The 18,165-nt window shown below is 47.8% G+C and overlaps 1 protein-coding gene across 1 annotated transcript in view; it reads left to right on the top strand.

Moving 5' to 3' along the window:
* The window catches only part of susd6 (sushi domain containing 6), a 66,378-nt gene extending 56,777 nt beyond the window's left edge, over positions 1–9,601 (top strand). The window contains exons 3-6 of the mRNA XM_078233453.1: positions 2,920–3,114; positions 4,689–4,827; positions 6,782–7,200; positions 8,607–9,601. Coding sequence (XP_078089579.1) covers positions 2,920–3,114; positions 4,689–4,827; positions 6,782–7,200; positions 8,607–8,632 — 779 coding nt within the window. The 3' untranslated portion in view covers positions 8,633–9,601. The remainder of the gene's footprint in view (positions 1–2,919; positions 3,115–4,688; positions 4,828–6,781; positions 7,201–8,606) is intronic.
* The last annotated feature ends 8,564 nt before the right edge of the window (positions 9,602–18,165 follow it).

Genomic DNA, 18,165 nt, shown 5'->3' with positions numbered 1-18,165 from the left:
AGGAAACCCACGCAGACACGGGGAGAACGTGCAAACTCCGCACAGACAGTGATCCAAGCCGGGAATCGAACCCGGGTCCATGGCGCTGTGAGGCAGCAGTGCTAACCACTGTGCCACCCATGCTAACTTGACTTCCTGCTCCCAAGTACATACCTTAATGTCCCTCCTAACCGAATTGACTGACCACATAAACCAGGGATTCACGGAGAGTCTGGAATATCGGTGGGCCTGAGAGCAGTTGTCTTTTCTTTAGTCAACCATAGAAACATCGAAAATAGGAGAAGGAGGAGGCCATTCATCCCGTCCCTTCGAGCCTGCTCAACCATTCAAATGTTGTCATCAATATTGGGGGATGTTAGCCCTGGGAAATGGAACACTTTCCATTTCAGGCATCTGGTGGCAGCGTCAACCACTCCCAGATAACTGGGATGGATCCATGGACGGTTCCTCTCTGCTCTGCCCCAGCAATGTGACCAAGTTTCAGTGGCGTCGCCAACCTGGTGGTAATTCGTAGATATTTGGGTGCGTTGGGCCCAGGTCTATTTTAAAAGGGTGACCAAGCCCATTCAGATTCATCATCATTGGATCACGCTAGCCAGCTGGCAGAATAGTTTCAACTCGCCATTCTGAGCTGTTCTTCTGAGGTGAAAGTTCAGCATCTAAGCCACTGTACCATTTGCTTCCTACACACTCGTGACCTCCTACTGTGATGATACTGTGCCTTTAAAAATATTTTTTAAAAATCATGTTTCTTGTGAGGGGTATGTTTAAAATTCAGCTCTGTTTTTTACGGTGCTGATTTGTCTGCACCAGATAGCTCACATACTGAGAATGCAGGCTAATGATTGACTTTAGCTAGGGATGTGTTTGTTTTAATCTGAGTTAATGCATTTTTGTTTATTTTGGATTTTCTCTGAGGTTTCAGGGTATGGTTTTGATTAGGTTGATGGGCAGAGCCATGTGAATGGGCAGAGCTCAGCTTGCAGGGAAAGCATACGGTTCTGTTTTATTTTAAAACAATCAGTTTTCTGTCTGGTCCTGAAAGAAGCAAGAGGTGTCTCTGTCTCTGGAGGCTGCGGTTTGGGGCTGTCAGAAAACAGGCGTTTCCCTGTCTCTCTCCCCCTTTCTCTCTCTCCAGGGGTATTTAAAGGCTATGGGACTGTTAACAAGGTAAGAAGTCTCACAACACCAGGTTAAAGTCCAACAGGTTTATTTGGTAGCAAATACCATAAGCTATTTGCTACCAAATAAACCTGTTGGACTTTAATCTGGTGTTGTGAGACTTCTTACTGTGCTTACCCCAGTCCAACGCCGGCATCTCCACATCATGACTGTTAACAAGTACAAGGACATAAGCCTGTGTGTCGCTAACTAATTTTGAGAAGGTGTTTAAGTCGGTAAGAAGAATATTGCTTGAATTGGAACTAGCAGAGATAGGTTAGCAGCTAAGACTTCTATGTTGTTATGTTTAAGTATTTCAATTGGTTAAACTAATGAATTTGTTACAGTTAAACTGTATAGCTAAATTAAGTTGTTTTGATATAAGCTTCCTAGTGTGTCAATAGAATCACACCTGGAGTGAAAAACCTTATCCTCACACTAACGCCAAAATAAAAAAACTGTTGGGGTCTAGTCGGGCTTCATAACGGTGTGGCACGGTGGCACAGTGGTTGGCACTGCTGCCTCACAGCGTCAGGGACCCAGGTTCAATTCCCGGGTTGGGCCACTGTTTGTGTGGAGTCTGCATGTTCTCCCCGTGTCTGCGTGGGTTTCCTCCGGGTGCTCCAGTTTCCTCCCACAGTTTGAAAGACGTGCTGGTTAGGTGGATTGGTCATGCTAAATTCTCTCCCAGTGTACCCGAACAGGCGCCAGAGTGTGGCGACTAGGGGATTTTCACAGTAACTTCATTGCAGTGTTAATGTAAGCCTTACTTGTGACACTAATAAATAAACTTTAAACTTAACATACTTTGGGGTTTCTACTCTGGTACACTAGCAGCAACAACAACTTATATTTGTATTGTACCATTAATGTGGTTAAAATGTCACAGAGCATCATTATGTAAAAGGAAGATAATAAAAATTTAAGGTGGCAAAGGAGGAATTCAAAGTACGAACTTGGTTTAGAAGGAGAATTACATGAGCAAAAGATTGGTCAAAGAGATAGGTTTTATGTTGTGATGTATAGGAAGAGAGGGAGAGAGCTAGAGGCAAGAAAGGTGACGCGGCGGCACAGTGGTTAGCCCTGTAGCCTCACAGTGCCAGGGATTCAGGTTCGATTCCCAGCCTCGGGTCACTGTCTGTGTGGAGTCTGCACGTGTTCTCCCCGTGTCTGCGTGGGTTTCCTCCGGGTGCTCCGTTTTCCTCCCACAGTCCAAAGATGCACAGGTTAAGTGGATTGTCCCTTTGTGTCAGGGAGACTAGCAGGGTAAATGCATGGGGCTGTGGGGATAGGGCCTGGGTGGGATTGTTGTCGGTGCAGACTTGATGGGCCAAATGGCCTCCTTTAGAATTTAGAAAGGTTTAGAATTTCAGAGATTGGGGCCTCGGCAGATGAACGCCCGGATGTCAATGATGGAGTGATTGAAATTCAGAGTTACACAAGAGCGGAATCGCTGGAGCGCAGAGATCTCGGAGGGTTCGCAGGGGTGGAGGAGGTTATGAAAACCGGGAGCGGTAACCATCAAGGAAATTGAAAAACATGGAGAATTGTCAAAAATCACGATGATGTCAGGCCAGGAATCAACTTAATTAACGAGTGGAGGGGTGGGGAATGGGTGAACGGGACGTGGTGAGCGTTAAGATTATGGGTAGCAGGGTTGTCAGGGCAGCACTGACCCTGACATTTGCCTTCACAGAGATTAGTAACTCTGCCTATTTCCTATCTCACTCATTTACCGCCTATTTTTATTTCCCACAGTCTGCCGGCAGCCGTTGCAACCAGAAAATGGTGGCTTTGCGTGCCACCCCACACCATGTGCCAACTTTGTACCCAGCACCGTCATCGAGTACTTCTGTGATGAGGGCTACACGCTGAAGGGTGACTACAAGTACCTGACCTGCGAGAATGGAGAATGGTATCCCGCAATGGAGGTCAGCTGTAGGCTGAACCAAGGTCAGTGCTGGCCTTGCCTACGCCCGTTACAGCTTCGTGATCGTCCCAGAGTGATTTACAGCCAAGGCAGTACAATTACAGCAGGAATATAGACAGCCAGTTAGCGGACAGCAAGCTCTCAGCACTGCTGCCTCTCAGCGCCAGGGAACCGGGTTCGAATCCCAGCTCGGGTCACTGTCTGTGTGAAGTTTGCACATTCTCCCCGTGTCTGCGTGTGTTTCCTCCGGGTGCTCCGGTTTCCTCCCACAGTCTGAAAGACGTGCTGGTTAGGTGCATTGATCCGAACAGGCGCCGGAGTGTGGCGACCAGGGGAATTTCACAGTGACTTCATTGCAATGTTAATGTAAGCCTACTTGTGACTAATAAATAAACTTTTAAATATTTGCCAAGACATGAGAACTCCCCAATCATCTTTTGATGAATGTTCTGCTGTGGAACCTTCTATACCCTTCTCGGAGGGCACACTGTTTAAGGTCTTATCTGAAAAACTGCACCTCTGACAGTTCAGCACTCCCCGAGGGTAGTCGAATCATATGCTGCACAAATCAAACAACAGCAATTTGGGAATGGGGTGGGGGGGTGGGGTTGATGTAATGGGTCATCGGGAGGGAAGAGATGGAGCTCCAGGCCACAACTGCAGGGATATGTTTGCGGGAGGCTGCTGAAGGCAGTGAGAGACAAAGTGGTTTCAGGAGAGAACTCGACGCCCAGTACCGTGGTCAGCCCTGGCCCCCCGCCACCCTCTCCCCTTCCCCCGCCCTCCCAAATAGTTGAGCATGAGCAACCAAGAGTGGCCTAGAATCAGAGCAGTGAAGAATGAATAGCTTTGGGATTGTGTTTTCCCGCTAAGAAACATAGAATCCCTACAGCGCAGAAGGAGGCCATTCGGCCCATCATGCCTGCACCGACAACAATCCCACCCAGGCCCTGTCCACGTATTTACTCTGCTAATCCCCTGCCACGAAGGGACAATTTAGCATGGCCAATCCACCTAGCCTGCACATCTTTGGGAGGAAACCAGAGCACCCGGAGGAAACCCATGCAGGCACGGGGAGAACATGCAGACTTCGCACAGACAGTGACCCGACCCGGGAATCAAACCCTGACGCTATGAGGCAGCAGTACTAACCACTGTGCCACCATGCCGCCCCCACAGTGATGGGCAGCAAGTGTACATCCTGTTCTGGCTGGAAAAATGCCAGCCACCGTTTTCATGAAGTTAAATAAGTTTACCTGAAGTGGATTTGATCCTTTGCAAATACAATTAAGGGTGCAAACACTCATCTGGTTCACTAATGTCCTTTAGGGAAGGAAATCTGTCATCCTTACCCAGTCTGGCCTACATGTGACTCCAGAGCCACAGCAACATGGTTGACTCTTAACTGCCCACCAAGGGCAACTAGGGATGGGCAATAAATGCTGGCCAGCCAGCGATGCCCATGTCCCAGGAATGACTAAAACAAAAACACTGAATATCTTGGATTATTGAATGTACAATATTGTTAATTCCTGGCGTTTGGTGATTTACAGATATTGAGACGGTGTGCTAATGCTGTTTAATCTCCTCTGTTTAGATAAAGATACAAGGGCAAGTATTGGAGTGCCAACACTATCGATTGTTGCATCCACTGCCAGCTCTGTCGCGTTGATCCTTCTCCTGGTAGTTTTATTCGTTTTGCTGCAACCAAAACTGAAATCATTTCACCACAGCAGGTTAGTATAGAGCGGGAAAAGCAGATCGGGGCCTAGGACACTGGGAAAAGGGCATCAGGGGTCTGGGACACTGGGAAAGGGTGATCATGGGACTGGGAAAAGGGGATCAGGGGCCTGGGACACTGGGAAAAGGGGATCAGGGGCCTGGGACACTGGGAAAAGGGGATCGGGGCCTAGGACACTGGGAAAAGGGGATCGGGGCCTAGGACACTGGGAAAGAGGGATCATGGCACTGGGAAAAGAGGATCAGGGGCCTGGGACACTGGGAAAAGGGGATCAGGGGCCTGGGACACTGGGAAAAGGGGATCAGGGGCCTGAGACACTGGGAAAAGGGGATCGGGGCCTAGGACACTGGGAAAAAGGGATCACGGGCCTGGGACAGTGGGAAAAGGGGATCAGGGGCCTCGGACACTGGGAAAAGCTGATCAGGGGCCTGGGACACTGCGAAAAGGGGATCAGGGGCCTGGGACATGGGAAGAGGGGATCAGGAGCCTGGGACACTGGGAAAAGGGGATCAGTAGCCTGAGACACTGGGAAAAGGGGATCAGGAGCCTGGAACACTGGGAAAAAGGGATCACGGGCCTGGGACAGTGGGAAAAGGGGATCAGGGGCCTCGGACACTGGGAAAAGCAGATCAGGGCCTGGGACATTGGGAAAAGGGAATCAGGGACCTGGGACACTGGGAAAGGGGGATCACGGGTCTGGGACACTGGGAAAAGGGGATCAGGGGTCTGGGACAATGGGAAAAGGGGATCATGGGCCTGGGACACTGGGAAAAGGGGATCGGGGACTGAGGCACTGGGAAAGGGGGATCACGGGCCTGGGACACTGGGAAAAGCAGTTCATGGGCCTGGGACACTGGGAAAAGGGGATTGAGAGTCTGGGACATTGGGAAAAGGGGATTGGGAGTCTGGGACACTGGGAAAAAGGCATTGGGAGTCTGGGACACTGGGAAAAGGGGATTGGGAGTCTGGGACACTGGGTAAAGGGGATTGGGAGTCTGGGACACTGGGAAAATGGGATTGGGAGTCTGGGACACTGGGAAAAGAAGATCAGGGGCCTGGGACACTGGGAAAAGGGAATGAGGGGCTTGGGACACTGGGAAAAGGGGATCAGGGGCCTGAGAAAGTGGGAAAAGCAGATCAGGGGCTTGGGACACTGGGAACAGCAGATTGGGGTCCTGGGACACTGGGAAAGGGGGATCACAGGTCTGGGACACTGGGAAAAGGAGATCAGGGGCCTGGGACGCTGGGAAAGGGGGATCACAGGCCTGGGACACTGGGAAAAGCGGATCAGGGGCCTGGGACACTGGGAAAAGGGTATCAGGGCCTGGGATACTGGGAAAAAGGAATCAGGGGCCTGGGAAAGGGGGATCACGGGTCTGGGACACTGGGAAAAGCAGACCAGGGGCCTGGGACACTGGGAAAAGCGGATCGGGGCCTGGGACACTGGGTAAAGCAGACCAGGGGCCTGGGACACTGGGAAAAGCGGATCGGGGCCTGGGACATGAGAAGAGAGGATCAGGAGCCTGGGGCACTGGGAAAAGGGGATCAGGGCCTGGGACACTGGGAAAAGGGGATCACGGGCCTGGGACACTGGGAAAAGGAGATCAGGAGCCTGGGACAATGGGAAAATCAAATTGGGTGTTTGGGACACTGGGAAAAGCGGATTGGGGGTCTGAGATACTGGGATGGCGATACATTTGAGGAAGTCGGAAACTCTTGGGAGTGTGTGAGGGTCAGTGGAGGGGGGAGCTGGAGAGTCGATTATGGAACCAAGGGTGGATGGGATAGTGTTAAGATGCAGATCAGCCATGATCTAGCTGAATGTTTGAATAGGCTTGAGGGGCTGAATGGCCTCCTCCTGTTCCTGATGTTCCAGAAGATTTCCTGAGGTTTGGGTCAATGTTACGTGCCTGTTGGGTTTAACCATGTGTGTGTGTCTGTGTCCCCAGGCGTGATCAGGGAGTGTCAGGGGATCAGGTGTCCATTGTAGTGGACGGGGTGCCTGTCTCTCTGCCCTCCTACGAAGAAGCTGTGTACGGCAGTTCGGGCGCTGCCATCCCGCCCTCCGGCTCCCGGGTACAGATCGTCTTAGCAGAGGGGCCAGTCCCGGGTGGGGAGCCTCCGGAGGAAGGCGCTCGCTGTAACAGGGCCACTGACAACCGCCCAGAAAGCCCCAGGGAAGCTGAAGCCCACGGAAGCGGCAGCCGCTCAGAGACTGTTCTGATTCATCAGCCCTCCTTCTCCTCGCCTGTGCACTCCTCCCATGGATCGGTGCTGAGTCTGTCTCGCTGCTCGGACACCCTGGACTCTGAGAGCAGTGACGTCCCGAGCCTTCTGTCCTATTCCTCCCCACTGGGATCTACTGACGGTAAGCAGACATCTTTATAGGTCTTTGATTGGAGCAGTGGGAGGTGAATTTTGCAAGGCAGGAGTGCACAGGGTAGGATAAGTTTGGATATCTGCAACAACATAGATGGGGTGACACGATGGCACAGTGGTTAACACTGCTGCCTCACAGTGCCAAGGATCCGGGTTCAATTCCTGGATTGGATCACTGTCTGTGCGGAGTTTGCACATTCTCCCCGTGTCTGCGTGGGTTTCCTCCGGGTTCTCCGGTTTCCTCCCACAGTCCAAAAATGTGCAGCTTAGGTTGATTGGCCAAGCTAAATTGACCCTAATGTCAGGGGGATTAGTAGGGTAAACGCGTGGATTATGGGAACAGGGTCTGGGTGGGATAGTGGTCGGTGCAGACCCGATGGGCAGAATGGCCTCCTTCTGCGCTGCAGCGATTCTGTGATAAGGTAGCCCCTTTATACAATAGAACATCCAAAGGCACTTAACAGCCCTGTGGTCAGGCAAAATCTGACAGTAAACGTAACGGCAGGATATGTGATCTGAACTTTGCTCAAAGTCAAAGGAACCTCTTAAAGGAGGGAGTTGGTAATGTGGGGAGGGTTAGAGAGGCAATTTTGGAGCTTAGCGCCTGAGTAGCCAAAGCATAGCGGCCAATGGTGGAGCAGTTAAAATGGGGGATGTGTAAGAGGCTAGAATTGGGGGAGTGCTGGGGTACTCCATAATGAGCAGAATGCAGTGAGATCCCGCACTCTCTGTGTCTCGGGGGTGGATTTGACAGGACACCACAGTCCTCACCACCCTGTAGTAAAGTGGGAGGGGGGGGGAATGGTAACCCTCCCGCGACCCCAATGGCTGCCCCCAGCAATTTAACGGCGGAAGCAGTGTTAATCGCTTTAAGACGCGACCTCTGACCTTGGGGCTGGGATTCCACCAATGGACACGGGGACTGCAAAAGGAGGTTCCCACCCCCCTGACGCCATCCCACACAGCTGAAGCTTCCTGCCTGCCGTGGGCCTACCCGCCACGGGTAAATTATGGGCAGGCCACCCAACCCCACTGTAAAATTTCAGACGGGTCAGGGAGGAGGGAAGGCCACCCACTGGGTTTTACTTATCCCCCATGCCTTCAATCCGAGGGCGGAGAATTGTAAAATTGAGCCCCCACCCGGTCTCTCCCTCTCTTTCTCTCATTGTCTCTGTCATTCTCTCTCTTTCTCTATCTCACTCTTTTTATCTGTCTTTTTCTCTCTCTCCATCTTTCTCTGTTTTTCTCTCTCTCTCTCTCTCCATCTCTGTTTCTCTCTCTCTGCTGGTTTCAGCGGGCCTTACACCAGTTGAAAACTAACTGAAGATTGTGAGCAAATAGCTCAGCCTTTAATCCAGTGACTCTCTACTCAAACCCTATTCCCTTTTGTTTCAGATATTCCTTTGCTGAAGGATGCGTAAGATCGTTGGGGGTGAGCTGCTAAGTTTTCTCCCCCCTCCTCTTCAACACACGACTCTCCAAATCCAATTAACTGACCCAAATCCCATAGCAGGAGCTGTGGAAAAGAAACCCCCACCCCCTCCCCCTCCCTCACTCCCCATGTCACCTGTTGAAGCCAGTGTGGGACTGACTCAGTGGGACACAGTGGTACCTGCACTCAGCATGGGCCCATTCCGGCTCTGGAGCCACTGTCCTCATATTGGAGCAATTCTAGGAATGGTGACCCTTGGGCGAGTGACAGATAATCCGAATGTCCTTCATAACACAGGACTTAGACTAGACGCTGGGTGGCGGTGGTTTAAACTTATTTTAAATGCTTTGCCCCACCCCTGAGTCACTCTTCAGTGCCATCCCCAGTTTTCACCATCCATAACCACTGCCCAGGCCACCTTGTAATAGACCAGAAGGTTCCAGCTATTCCTTAACCCCCTTCCCCACACCAGACACAACTTGGCAAACTCGGAACCCTCGAACATCAACCAAGGTGTAGTTCGACATCAGGACAAATAATTTGCCCATTTTTTCCCCCACTTAATTCCACTCAAGTCAGCCGGGTTTCTAGGCCACTTGCTGGCACTAGTTCTCTGGTGAGATTTGCGTTGTGAAACGGGTTGGTGTTCTGCGGCGTGCCCACTCTGCTGGCATACCTCTGGGGGTGGGGCAAGAACAGATTGGCGAAACGCACCTCTCCAGCAATCGAAGACAAACTGAGATACATCGTTCATTTGTTGACCTCTGGAGAGACAGCTGATGTAGCGCCGTATCCCAATTTTTAACCTCTGTGCACAATCGGGTTTTGCAAAAACCGCTCTGGGGTGTTTCAGCAGGTGACATCTCAGTCAGAGGCTGGGCTTTTCCTTAACTTCACACCCGTGACCAAGAAACGCTACTGTGCTCGATGAGGCGGTGGAAGAGGATGGGTTTCTCTTAACAAGAAAGAAAGAACTTTTATTTATATATTGCACCTTTCACAACTTCAGAGCTTCCCAAAGCGTTTTCCAGCCAATGAAGCCGCTTTGAAGTTGCAGTTACTGTTGTTGGAAACATAGCAGCCAATTTGCACACCGTCAGGTCCCACAAACAGTGAGGCCAAAATGACCTGAGAATTTAGTGATGTTTGTTGAAGGACAAATATTGACCAGGACGCTGGGGAGGACTCCCCTGCTGTTCCAAAGAGTGCCACGGGATCTTTCACACCCACCAGAGAGGGCAGTCGGAGTCTCCGTTATTGCTGAAAGACGGTACCTCTGACAGTGAAACACCCCCTCAGTGCTGCACTGGATGTGACGGGTCTAGAATCCGTGCTCCGGTCTCTGAGGAGAATCTTGGACCGACAGGCTGTGGCTCAGAGTGCGATCACTGAACCACGACTGACTCAAAGGGTAGTCAGTGTGTACTCCCTCTCAGCATGGCCCCCCAGGTATATCTCAACCAAGCAGTAAAAACCTTCGATTCAGTAAAAAACTGCCCATGTAAAAGCAGGTAGCATAAAGGCTGGGACCTTTTGATATCAAATCCAGCCCCTTAATGCTTGCAGTCCTTCATAGCTGGAATACCAAATACTGGTGGATATTCTCTTCCCCTTTTACCTAAACTGCACACAGGCTAAGTGGAAATCTGTATCGCTTTATTTTTCCCTTTTGGCCTTGCTGATGTGAATGGTGTGGGTGTGTGTTTCTACCGTTTTGGTCTCTTCTGTTAAAGGGTCAGGAAAAGTGGGATTGCAGGGCAAGGCTTCAACAGGGAGGATAATAAGATGACAATATGTAGAAAGGGGAGGGTGGTGGTGGGGGAAACTGGAATTAAATGAACAACACTTTCATTTACAGAGCTTTTTTTAATGCAGTAAATATCCCAAAGGCACTTCACAGGAACATTATCAAACAAAACTTGAGACCGAGCTATATGCAATATTGGGATAGGAGAGGTAGGTTTTAAAGGAGTGTATGCAAGGTGGAGGTGGAAAAGGAATTCTCGAGCTTGGCCATAGAGCAGGTAAGGAGATGGGGAAGGGTGAGGGCCTTGAGGCGATTTGAACACAAGAATTTTAAAATCTGGCATGATACAGTGATAAAACCCAGGGGGCTAGGGTCTGGACAAATTGGGACATGCCCACCTCAGACACTGGGATGCAGTTGCCCCATATACATTGGTGATACTGTAACTGCGCCCCCTTCTCCCTTTCTACATTGGTAATCCCAGAATCTAGGCTGCCAGAGTAATCGGGAATCTTCCAGGTCAGAGATAGTGGCAGTGTCACTGGAGCAGTAAATCTGAGGCCCAGGCTAATGCTCTGGGGACTTGGGTTCACATCCCACTTAAGCCTCATGGCGGAAATCAAATATTATTTGAATTAAAAATCTGGAATTGAAAGCTAATCTCTGTAATCAAAATCACGCAAATAATGGTGACCATTATACTATCATTGATCGTTGTAAAAACCCATCTGGTTCACGAATGTCCTTTAGGGAAGAAAATTTGCCACATGACTCCAGCTCCACTGCCCTCTGAAGCAAACCATTCAGTTCAAGGGATATTAGGGATGAGCAACAGATGCGAGCTTTGTTGGCCATGCCCACATCCCATTAAGAAGGGTTTGTTCCTCTGCTGCGATCCCATCCTAATGGTTGTTCAACGACCACCAGCCAGAAATGGTTATGGGTGTGGCTGGGGAGCCAGTACTTTGTATATAACTGCCCCAATGCCCCTTTTATTCAGGTAGCCTGCTACCTGTGTAGCTTTTGGTGAGGTTTGATGACTCTCCCTGCATCTATTCATGCCCCTACTCTTGTTAACTTCAGCATAACTGAACATATGCAGGCAGTCTGTCCCACACAAACACAAAACAGGCACCCTCCACCTAGACACCATCTGATATGGTACTCCAAAGATGTGCGGGTTAGGTGGATTGGCCATGCTAAATTGTCCATTAGTGTCAGGGTAAATGCATGGGGTTGTGGGGATAGGGCCTGGGTGGGATTGTAATCGGTGCAGACTCGATAGGCTGAATGGCCTTCCGCACTATAGGATTCTATGATATCCTGGGAGAGGCGATTAAACCAGATGAAACGCTGGATAATTACAGGGAAAGAAAAACTTGGAAAATTTCTCTTCCAACCCCACAATCAATCGAAATTAGTCCAGATCACATTGGCCCTGATAATTTCCAGGTACCACTCCTTGGGTGGGATTTTATGGCCTCGCTCATCCCGAAACTGTAAAATCCCGCCCGAGGTCAATGGACCTTTCCATTGTACACCCCTCCCCGCTCCAATTCCCGTAGTGGGCGGGGCGGTAGAATTCCAGCCGTGTGTGTGGGGAGATCTCTTCCCCCAGACAGAAACAGGTTCTGCTCTCACTTAAAGGAATTTAGTAAATTAACGTTCACTGCATGAGCCAGCAGTGTTCCAAAGGTGCACTATTCTTTGGAAAAGAACCACCTCCCGTCATTGAACCAACTCCGATATTACATACCTTGGGGAACTGCTTGGATACCTTGGCCAGAATTGGACTCTGCACAGATATCTCTGCGCCACCCACAGAAATTACAGCCATTAGCCCAGCTGCTCGATGCTGGTGTTTATGCTTCAAGAGCCACCTTTCCAGCCTATTGTCAGCGTAGCTTTCTATTCCTTTCTCCCTCACACTTAACAAGCTTTCCCTTTAAATGCATCTATGCTATTTGCATTAAATATCCCCTTGTGCTCTCGAGTGCCACATTCTAGTGAAGCTCCTTGGGGATGAAGTGAGCCTGATAATCAGATCCACAGCTACAGGTCATGAAGCAGCAGCATGATATGACTAGGACCCTGGTGTTTCCACCTTCCTGTCTCTGCAGTCTCGAGAGGCTTTGTGTGTGCCTGTGCCAAGATGTTGTGTGAATGTGTTCCAAATTGTTCTTGAATTAACCAGTGCTTTTTATTTTTGTGTGTGTAACCAATCTGTTTCTCGGGCTCTTGGCTGTAGCGGGGAGGTGTGTGTTGATTAGTTTCACCATTTTTCCATTGTAAATAAAGAAATAACTTCTCCCGCATTTCCTAAGTGAGAAACGGGATGCTGTTGTACAGCGGTCCCGCTGTTGATGCAGAGGCAAGAGCGTGGTTTCTTGTGACTTGGCTGTTAGTGAAACAATGGAGCTGTGGAATGTGTCAGGGTCACTCAACCTGTGCATCTTTGGCTTTTGCTTTCAAATTTCTTTGGAATCCTGTATATTGCAATTGGTGTGAAGATAGTATTTTAATATTTGTACAAAGTTAATTTAAGTTTAATTGTACTATGTATATAACTGCATTTCTAAATAAATTTACTCTTTAAGTGAGTTAATGAGCAAGAGTATTTATTTCCCTTTTCCGAATGCAGAAGTGTTTGGTCTCTTGAAACACCTCTATTTCTGCCCGCCAATAGAGTTTGAGATTATCCTGGTCTTGTGTGCCTTGGTAGCCCAATATGTATGCCATGTAAACCTGCTGATGCATCTGCAACATGGGGGCATGTTGCTGCAGTGCGCGTTCCTGCAAGGAGCAAGCTGAAGTCTTCAGTTTGGAATGTCTCAATCACGGTGGCAATACCTGCTGTTTATCCAGCTAACCAACAACAGAAAGGTGTCACAAAACACAGAAAAGGCTAGAAAATCTCAGCAGATCTGACAGCATCTGTGGAGAGAGAATAGAGTCAACGTTTAGAATCAGGATGATCCAGATTCAAAACATTGGCTCTATTCTCTCTCCACAGACGCTGTCAGACCTGCTGAGATTTTCCAGCGTTTTCTGTTTTTGTTTCAGATTCCAGCATCCGCAGGATTTTGCTTTTAACAAAAAGGTGTCACTGAGCTTGCTTCAATAGAAACGAGGCCTAAGACTTTCTGATTTTTACTCAATTCTCTTCAGTGTGCCCCCAACCCTCAGATTTTATTCCCTGCAACTTTCATCAGCTCTAAGATGAGCAGCAAAGGGCATAATCACAATATGGAAAAAACTATCTTTAAATTCTGCAGCGAGTGGTTAGGATGTACTGTCTGAGAATGTGGTGGAGGCAGATTGCACCATGACTTTCAAAAAGGAATTGGAAAAGATCTGCTGGGCTAGAGGAAAGTGCAGGGGTGTAGGAGCAGTTGTGTTCTAAGAGGCTGAACAGTCTCTTTGAGCTGTAACCATTCTACAATTCTCAATTCATTCTACTGTTATCACTTAAGTTTCTTTTGGCCTTTACCCTTCAGTTCATTGGTCTTTTTTCTGTTTTAACATCTAATTTTTCTCAGAATATTCTCACTGACCAATTTTCCAAACCTTTCCCCCTCAAGTTTTTAGCAGGGGCAGCACAGTGGTTCGCACTGCTGCCTCACAGCGCCAGGGACATGGGTTCAATTCCAGTCTTGGGTGACTGGGTGGAGTTTGCATATTCTCCCTGCATGGGTTTCCTCCGGGCGCTCCACTTTCCTCCCACACTCCAAAGACATGCTGGTTGGGTGGAGTGGCCATGGTAAATTGTATCTTAGTGTCAGGGATAAATACTTGGGGTTACAAGGAGAGGGCCTATGTGGGATTGTTGTTGGTGCAGGCTTGATGGGCCGAATGGCCTCCTTCTGCTCTGTGGGGATTCTAGAAGCTATTTTTGCTCCCTCAATTGGGATTATGTTGGAAATATTCCCATTTTCCTTATTTTGAGGCTTGGTGGATATAGTCATAAATACATCATTATATCATTACAGGTTATTAAACCAAGTCACAGATAATAAAACATAACCTTTTAGAACAACATGCATTAACAAAGTTCATGGAAGCATTATCAAACAAACATCTATAAAGGGACAGGAGGAGATAATGGGCTGGATTTTGTGCTCAATGGTGATGCAACAGCACTTGCTGCTAACCTTGAAGAAAGCTGCTGACAATGCTATGGTGATTGATGTGGCACAGACTGCCCCTTTGCTGATGGCAGCTTAAACCTGCCAAGTGAAGGGAATCTGCAGGTGGTCAGGAGCAGAGATGCCAGCCATAAGGGTAAGTAGCCAATCACACTGAAATATTCAACAGCAAATCAGGGAGTTTAAAATGACCAACTCCCTTCCTTCAATTTAAAATTTCAGATAAAATAAATGATAATTTGGCTTCTATTTTAATCCGATTAAACTGACTTTTTAAAGATGTGGAATTTAACCCCACGTATTTATCCCTGACACTAAGGGACAATTTACCACAGCCACTCCACCTAACCAGCATGTCTTTGGAATGTGGGAGGAAACTGGAGCGCCCGGAGGAAACCCACGCAAATGCAGGGAGAATATGCAAACTCCACACAGTCACCCAAGGCTGGAATTGAACCTGTGCCCCTGGCACTGTGAGGCAGCAGTGCGAACCACTGTGCTGCCCCTGCTAGAAACTTCAGGAGAAAAGGTTTGGAAAATTGGTCAGTGTGAATATTCTGAGAAAAATTAGATGTTAAAGCAAAAAAAAAGGACAATGAACTGAAGGATAAAGGCCAACAAAAAAACTTAAGTGATAACAGTAGAATGAATTGAGAATTGTAGAATGGTTACACTCAAAGAGACTGTTCAGCCTCTTAGAACACAACTGCTCCTACTCCCCTGCACTTTCCTCTAGCCCAGCAGATCTTTTCCAATTCCTTTTTGAAAGTCATGAAGCAATCTGCCTCCACCACATTCTAAGACAGTACATCCTAACCACTCGCTGCAGAATTTAAAGATAGTTTTTCATATTGTGATTGGGCCCTTTGCTGCTCATCTTAGAGTTTATGTAAGTTGCAGGGAATAAAATCTGAGGGATGGGCGCACACTTAAATGTATCCGTATTCACTTTTCCGGATCAGTGAGGCTGCTCAGCATTAATCACGGATCAGTAATCATCCAGTTTAAAGACCCAATTACACCTCATTCACTAAGCTTTTGCTTTTACAGTGAAATTTAGTTCGTCAATTCACTGATTGCTTAAGGATCGCGCTCTGAAGAGAAGTTAGCAGCATACTATCTGGGAAGCATAGAATCACTATGGACACCTGAAGTTGCTGTCTGTTTCAGCTGAGGAATTATGGCAATTGTTGACAGTTTTGCTGTCAGTACTGCCGCACAATCTGGGCCAGAAGCACCAATGACCAAAAGTTTGGTCAAAGAGGTAAGCTTACATGGGTAAAGAGGGATATGGGGCAAATGCAGGCAATTGAGACTAGCTTAGAGGTAAACTGGGCAGCATGGACAAGTTGGGCCAAAGGGCCTGTTTCCATGCTGTAAACCTCTATGACTCTGAGTGCCATGGAGAGGATAAGGAAGGAGCGCCAGATTTTAAGGGCTGAAAGTATACCCATGGAAAGATGAAATATTGGGGATGGCCAAAATCAGAATTAGAACAGCATTCAGATATGACTTACCTTCAGGGAATGGAGAGCACCAGACCTGCGAGGGACACTCTTGGGAGTGGAGAATAAAGGGAGCGTGAGGCTTAGGGCCTCTTCGGGGAGCGGACAGCACTGGACCTCCGAGGGACACTTCTGGGAGAGGAATTCTGAAAGTGACGTAGGATCAACTAAAGCAGCTGAAGTGTCCAGCAAGGGAAATTGATGAGGTAAAACTGTTTATACTCCAATGCAAGTAGCATTACCAACAAGGTAGATGAGTTAAGGGCACAGCTGGACTCATGGCAGCAAGATGTCATTGCTATAATGGAAACCTGGCTTACAGAGGGCAAAATTGGCAGCTCAATATCCCTGGTTCGAGTTTTCAAATACAATCAAGTGGGAGATAAAAAAAAGAAGGGGGAGTAGCACTAATGGTTAAAGAATCAATTTCAGTGTAAGAAGGGATAATATACTGAATGGGTCAACAAACGAGGCTTTATGGTTGACTTTAGAAATAAAAAGAGGCAGTCACATAACTGGAAGTATACTACAGCCCCCCCAAATAGTGAAAAGAAAATAGAAGAACAAATATGTAGGCAAACTTCTGCCTGTAAGAACAAGAGGGCAATAGTAGGAGACTTTAACTATCCCAATATCAACTGGGATTCAAATAATATATGGGGTGCTCAGGGAGAAATATTCATGCAGTGTGTCCAGGAAAATGTTTTCAACTAATTAGTGACAAACCCAACGAAAGGAGATGCAATTCTAGCTCTCGTCTTGGGGAACGAAGAAGGGCAAGTTGGTGAAGTGACAGTTGGCAACCAAAATAGGGATAGTGATCACAATTCATTATATTTAACATTACCATGGAAAAGGACAGAGATAAAGCAGGAGTAAAAGTTTTGAACTGGGGGAGGCAAACTTTGCAGGTATGAGAAGGGACTTGGCTTAGACAGCACTGCTAGAGGATGAATCAGTGGAAACCCAGTGGGAAGCTCTAACAATCGAGATCCTCAATGTACCATGTAGATATGTACCCTTCAAAAATAAGAGTGGTACTGCCAAACCTAGACCTCCCCTGACTGTCTAGAGGTATATAGGGGAAGTTCATACAGAAAAAAGAAGCATGTGATAGGCACAAGGAACTAAGCACTGCACATAGCCTAGATGAATATAGGAAGTGCGGGGATGAAGTGAAAAAAGGAAATAAGGAAATCGAAGAGAGGGCATGAAAAAAGATTAGTAAGTGAAGTTAAAGAAAACCCAAAGATGCTTTACCAATATATTAAGCCGCCATGGCCAGATGGATTGTTTCTGAGGCTGCTGAAGGTGGTCAGGGAGGAAATAGCAGATGCTCTGAGGATGATTTTCCAATCCTCACTAAATACAAGGGAGGTACTGGAGGACTGGGGAAATGCAAATGTGGTTCCATTGTTTAAAAAAGGATTGAAGGAAACGCCAAACGTTTATAGGCCAGTTAGTTTTACAATGGTGGTGGACAGATTGGTAGAATCGATCTTGAGAGATAGAATTAACTGTCACGTAGAAAAGCATAAGCAAGTCAGGGTTGGTCAGCATGGATTTGTTAGATTAAGGTCTTGCCTCAAAAATATGATTGAATTCTTTGAGGAAGTGACAAGAAGGGGTGACGAAGGTAGTGCAGTGGATGTTGTGTACATAGAAGTGGGTGGTAAAGTGGCAGATAGATTTTAACAGAAATGCGAGGCTATGCAATTAGGGAGGTCAAACAGTTATAGAAGTACACAATAAATGGGAACATATTAGGAGGGGTAGATGAAGTGAGAGATCTTGGCGTACAAGTACAGGTCCCTAAAGGCAGCAATTCAAGTCGACAAGTTTGTAAGGAAGGCATATGGAATGCTCTCCTTCATTGGCAGAGGTATAAAATATAACAGTAAATATTAAATGCTGGAATTGTATAAAACACTGGTGAGGCCATAACTGGAGTAGTGTGTGCAGTTCTGGTCACCATATTACAAGGAGGACATAATTGCTCTGGAGAGTGTGCAGAGATAGTTTATAAAAATGCTTCCAGGGCTAGAAAGATGCAGCTACGAGGAGAGATTGCAGAGGTTGGGGTTATTTCCTTGGAACAAAGAAGGCTGAAGGATGACCTGATTGA

This window comes from Mustelus asterias, chromosome 18, assembly GCF_964213995.1.
Source record: "Mustelus asterias chromosome 18, sMusAst1.hap1.1, whole genome shotgun sequence".
Lineage (NCBI taxonomy): Eukaryota > Metazoa > Chordata > Chondrichthyes > Carcharhiniformes > Triakidae > Mustelus > Mustelus asterias.
Note: the sequence above shows the minus strand (reverse complement) of the source record. Positions and strands in the feature narration are given on the sequence as shown.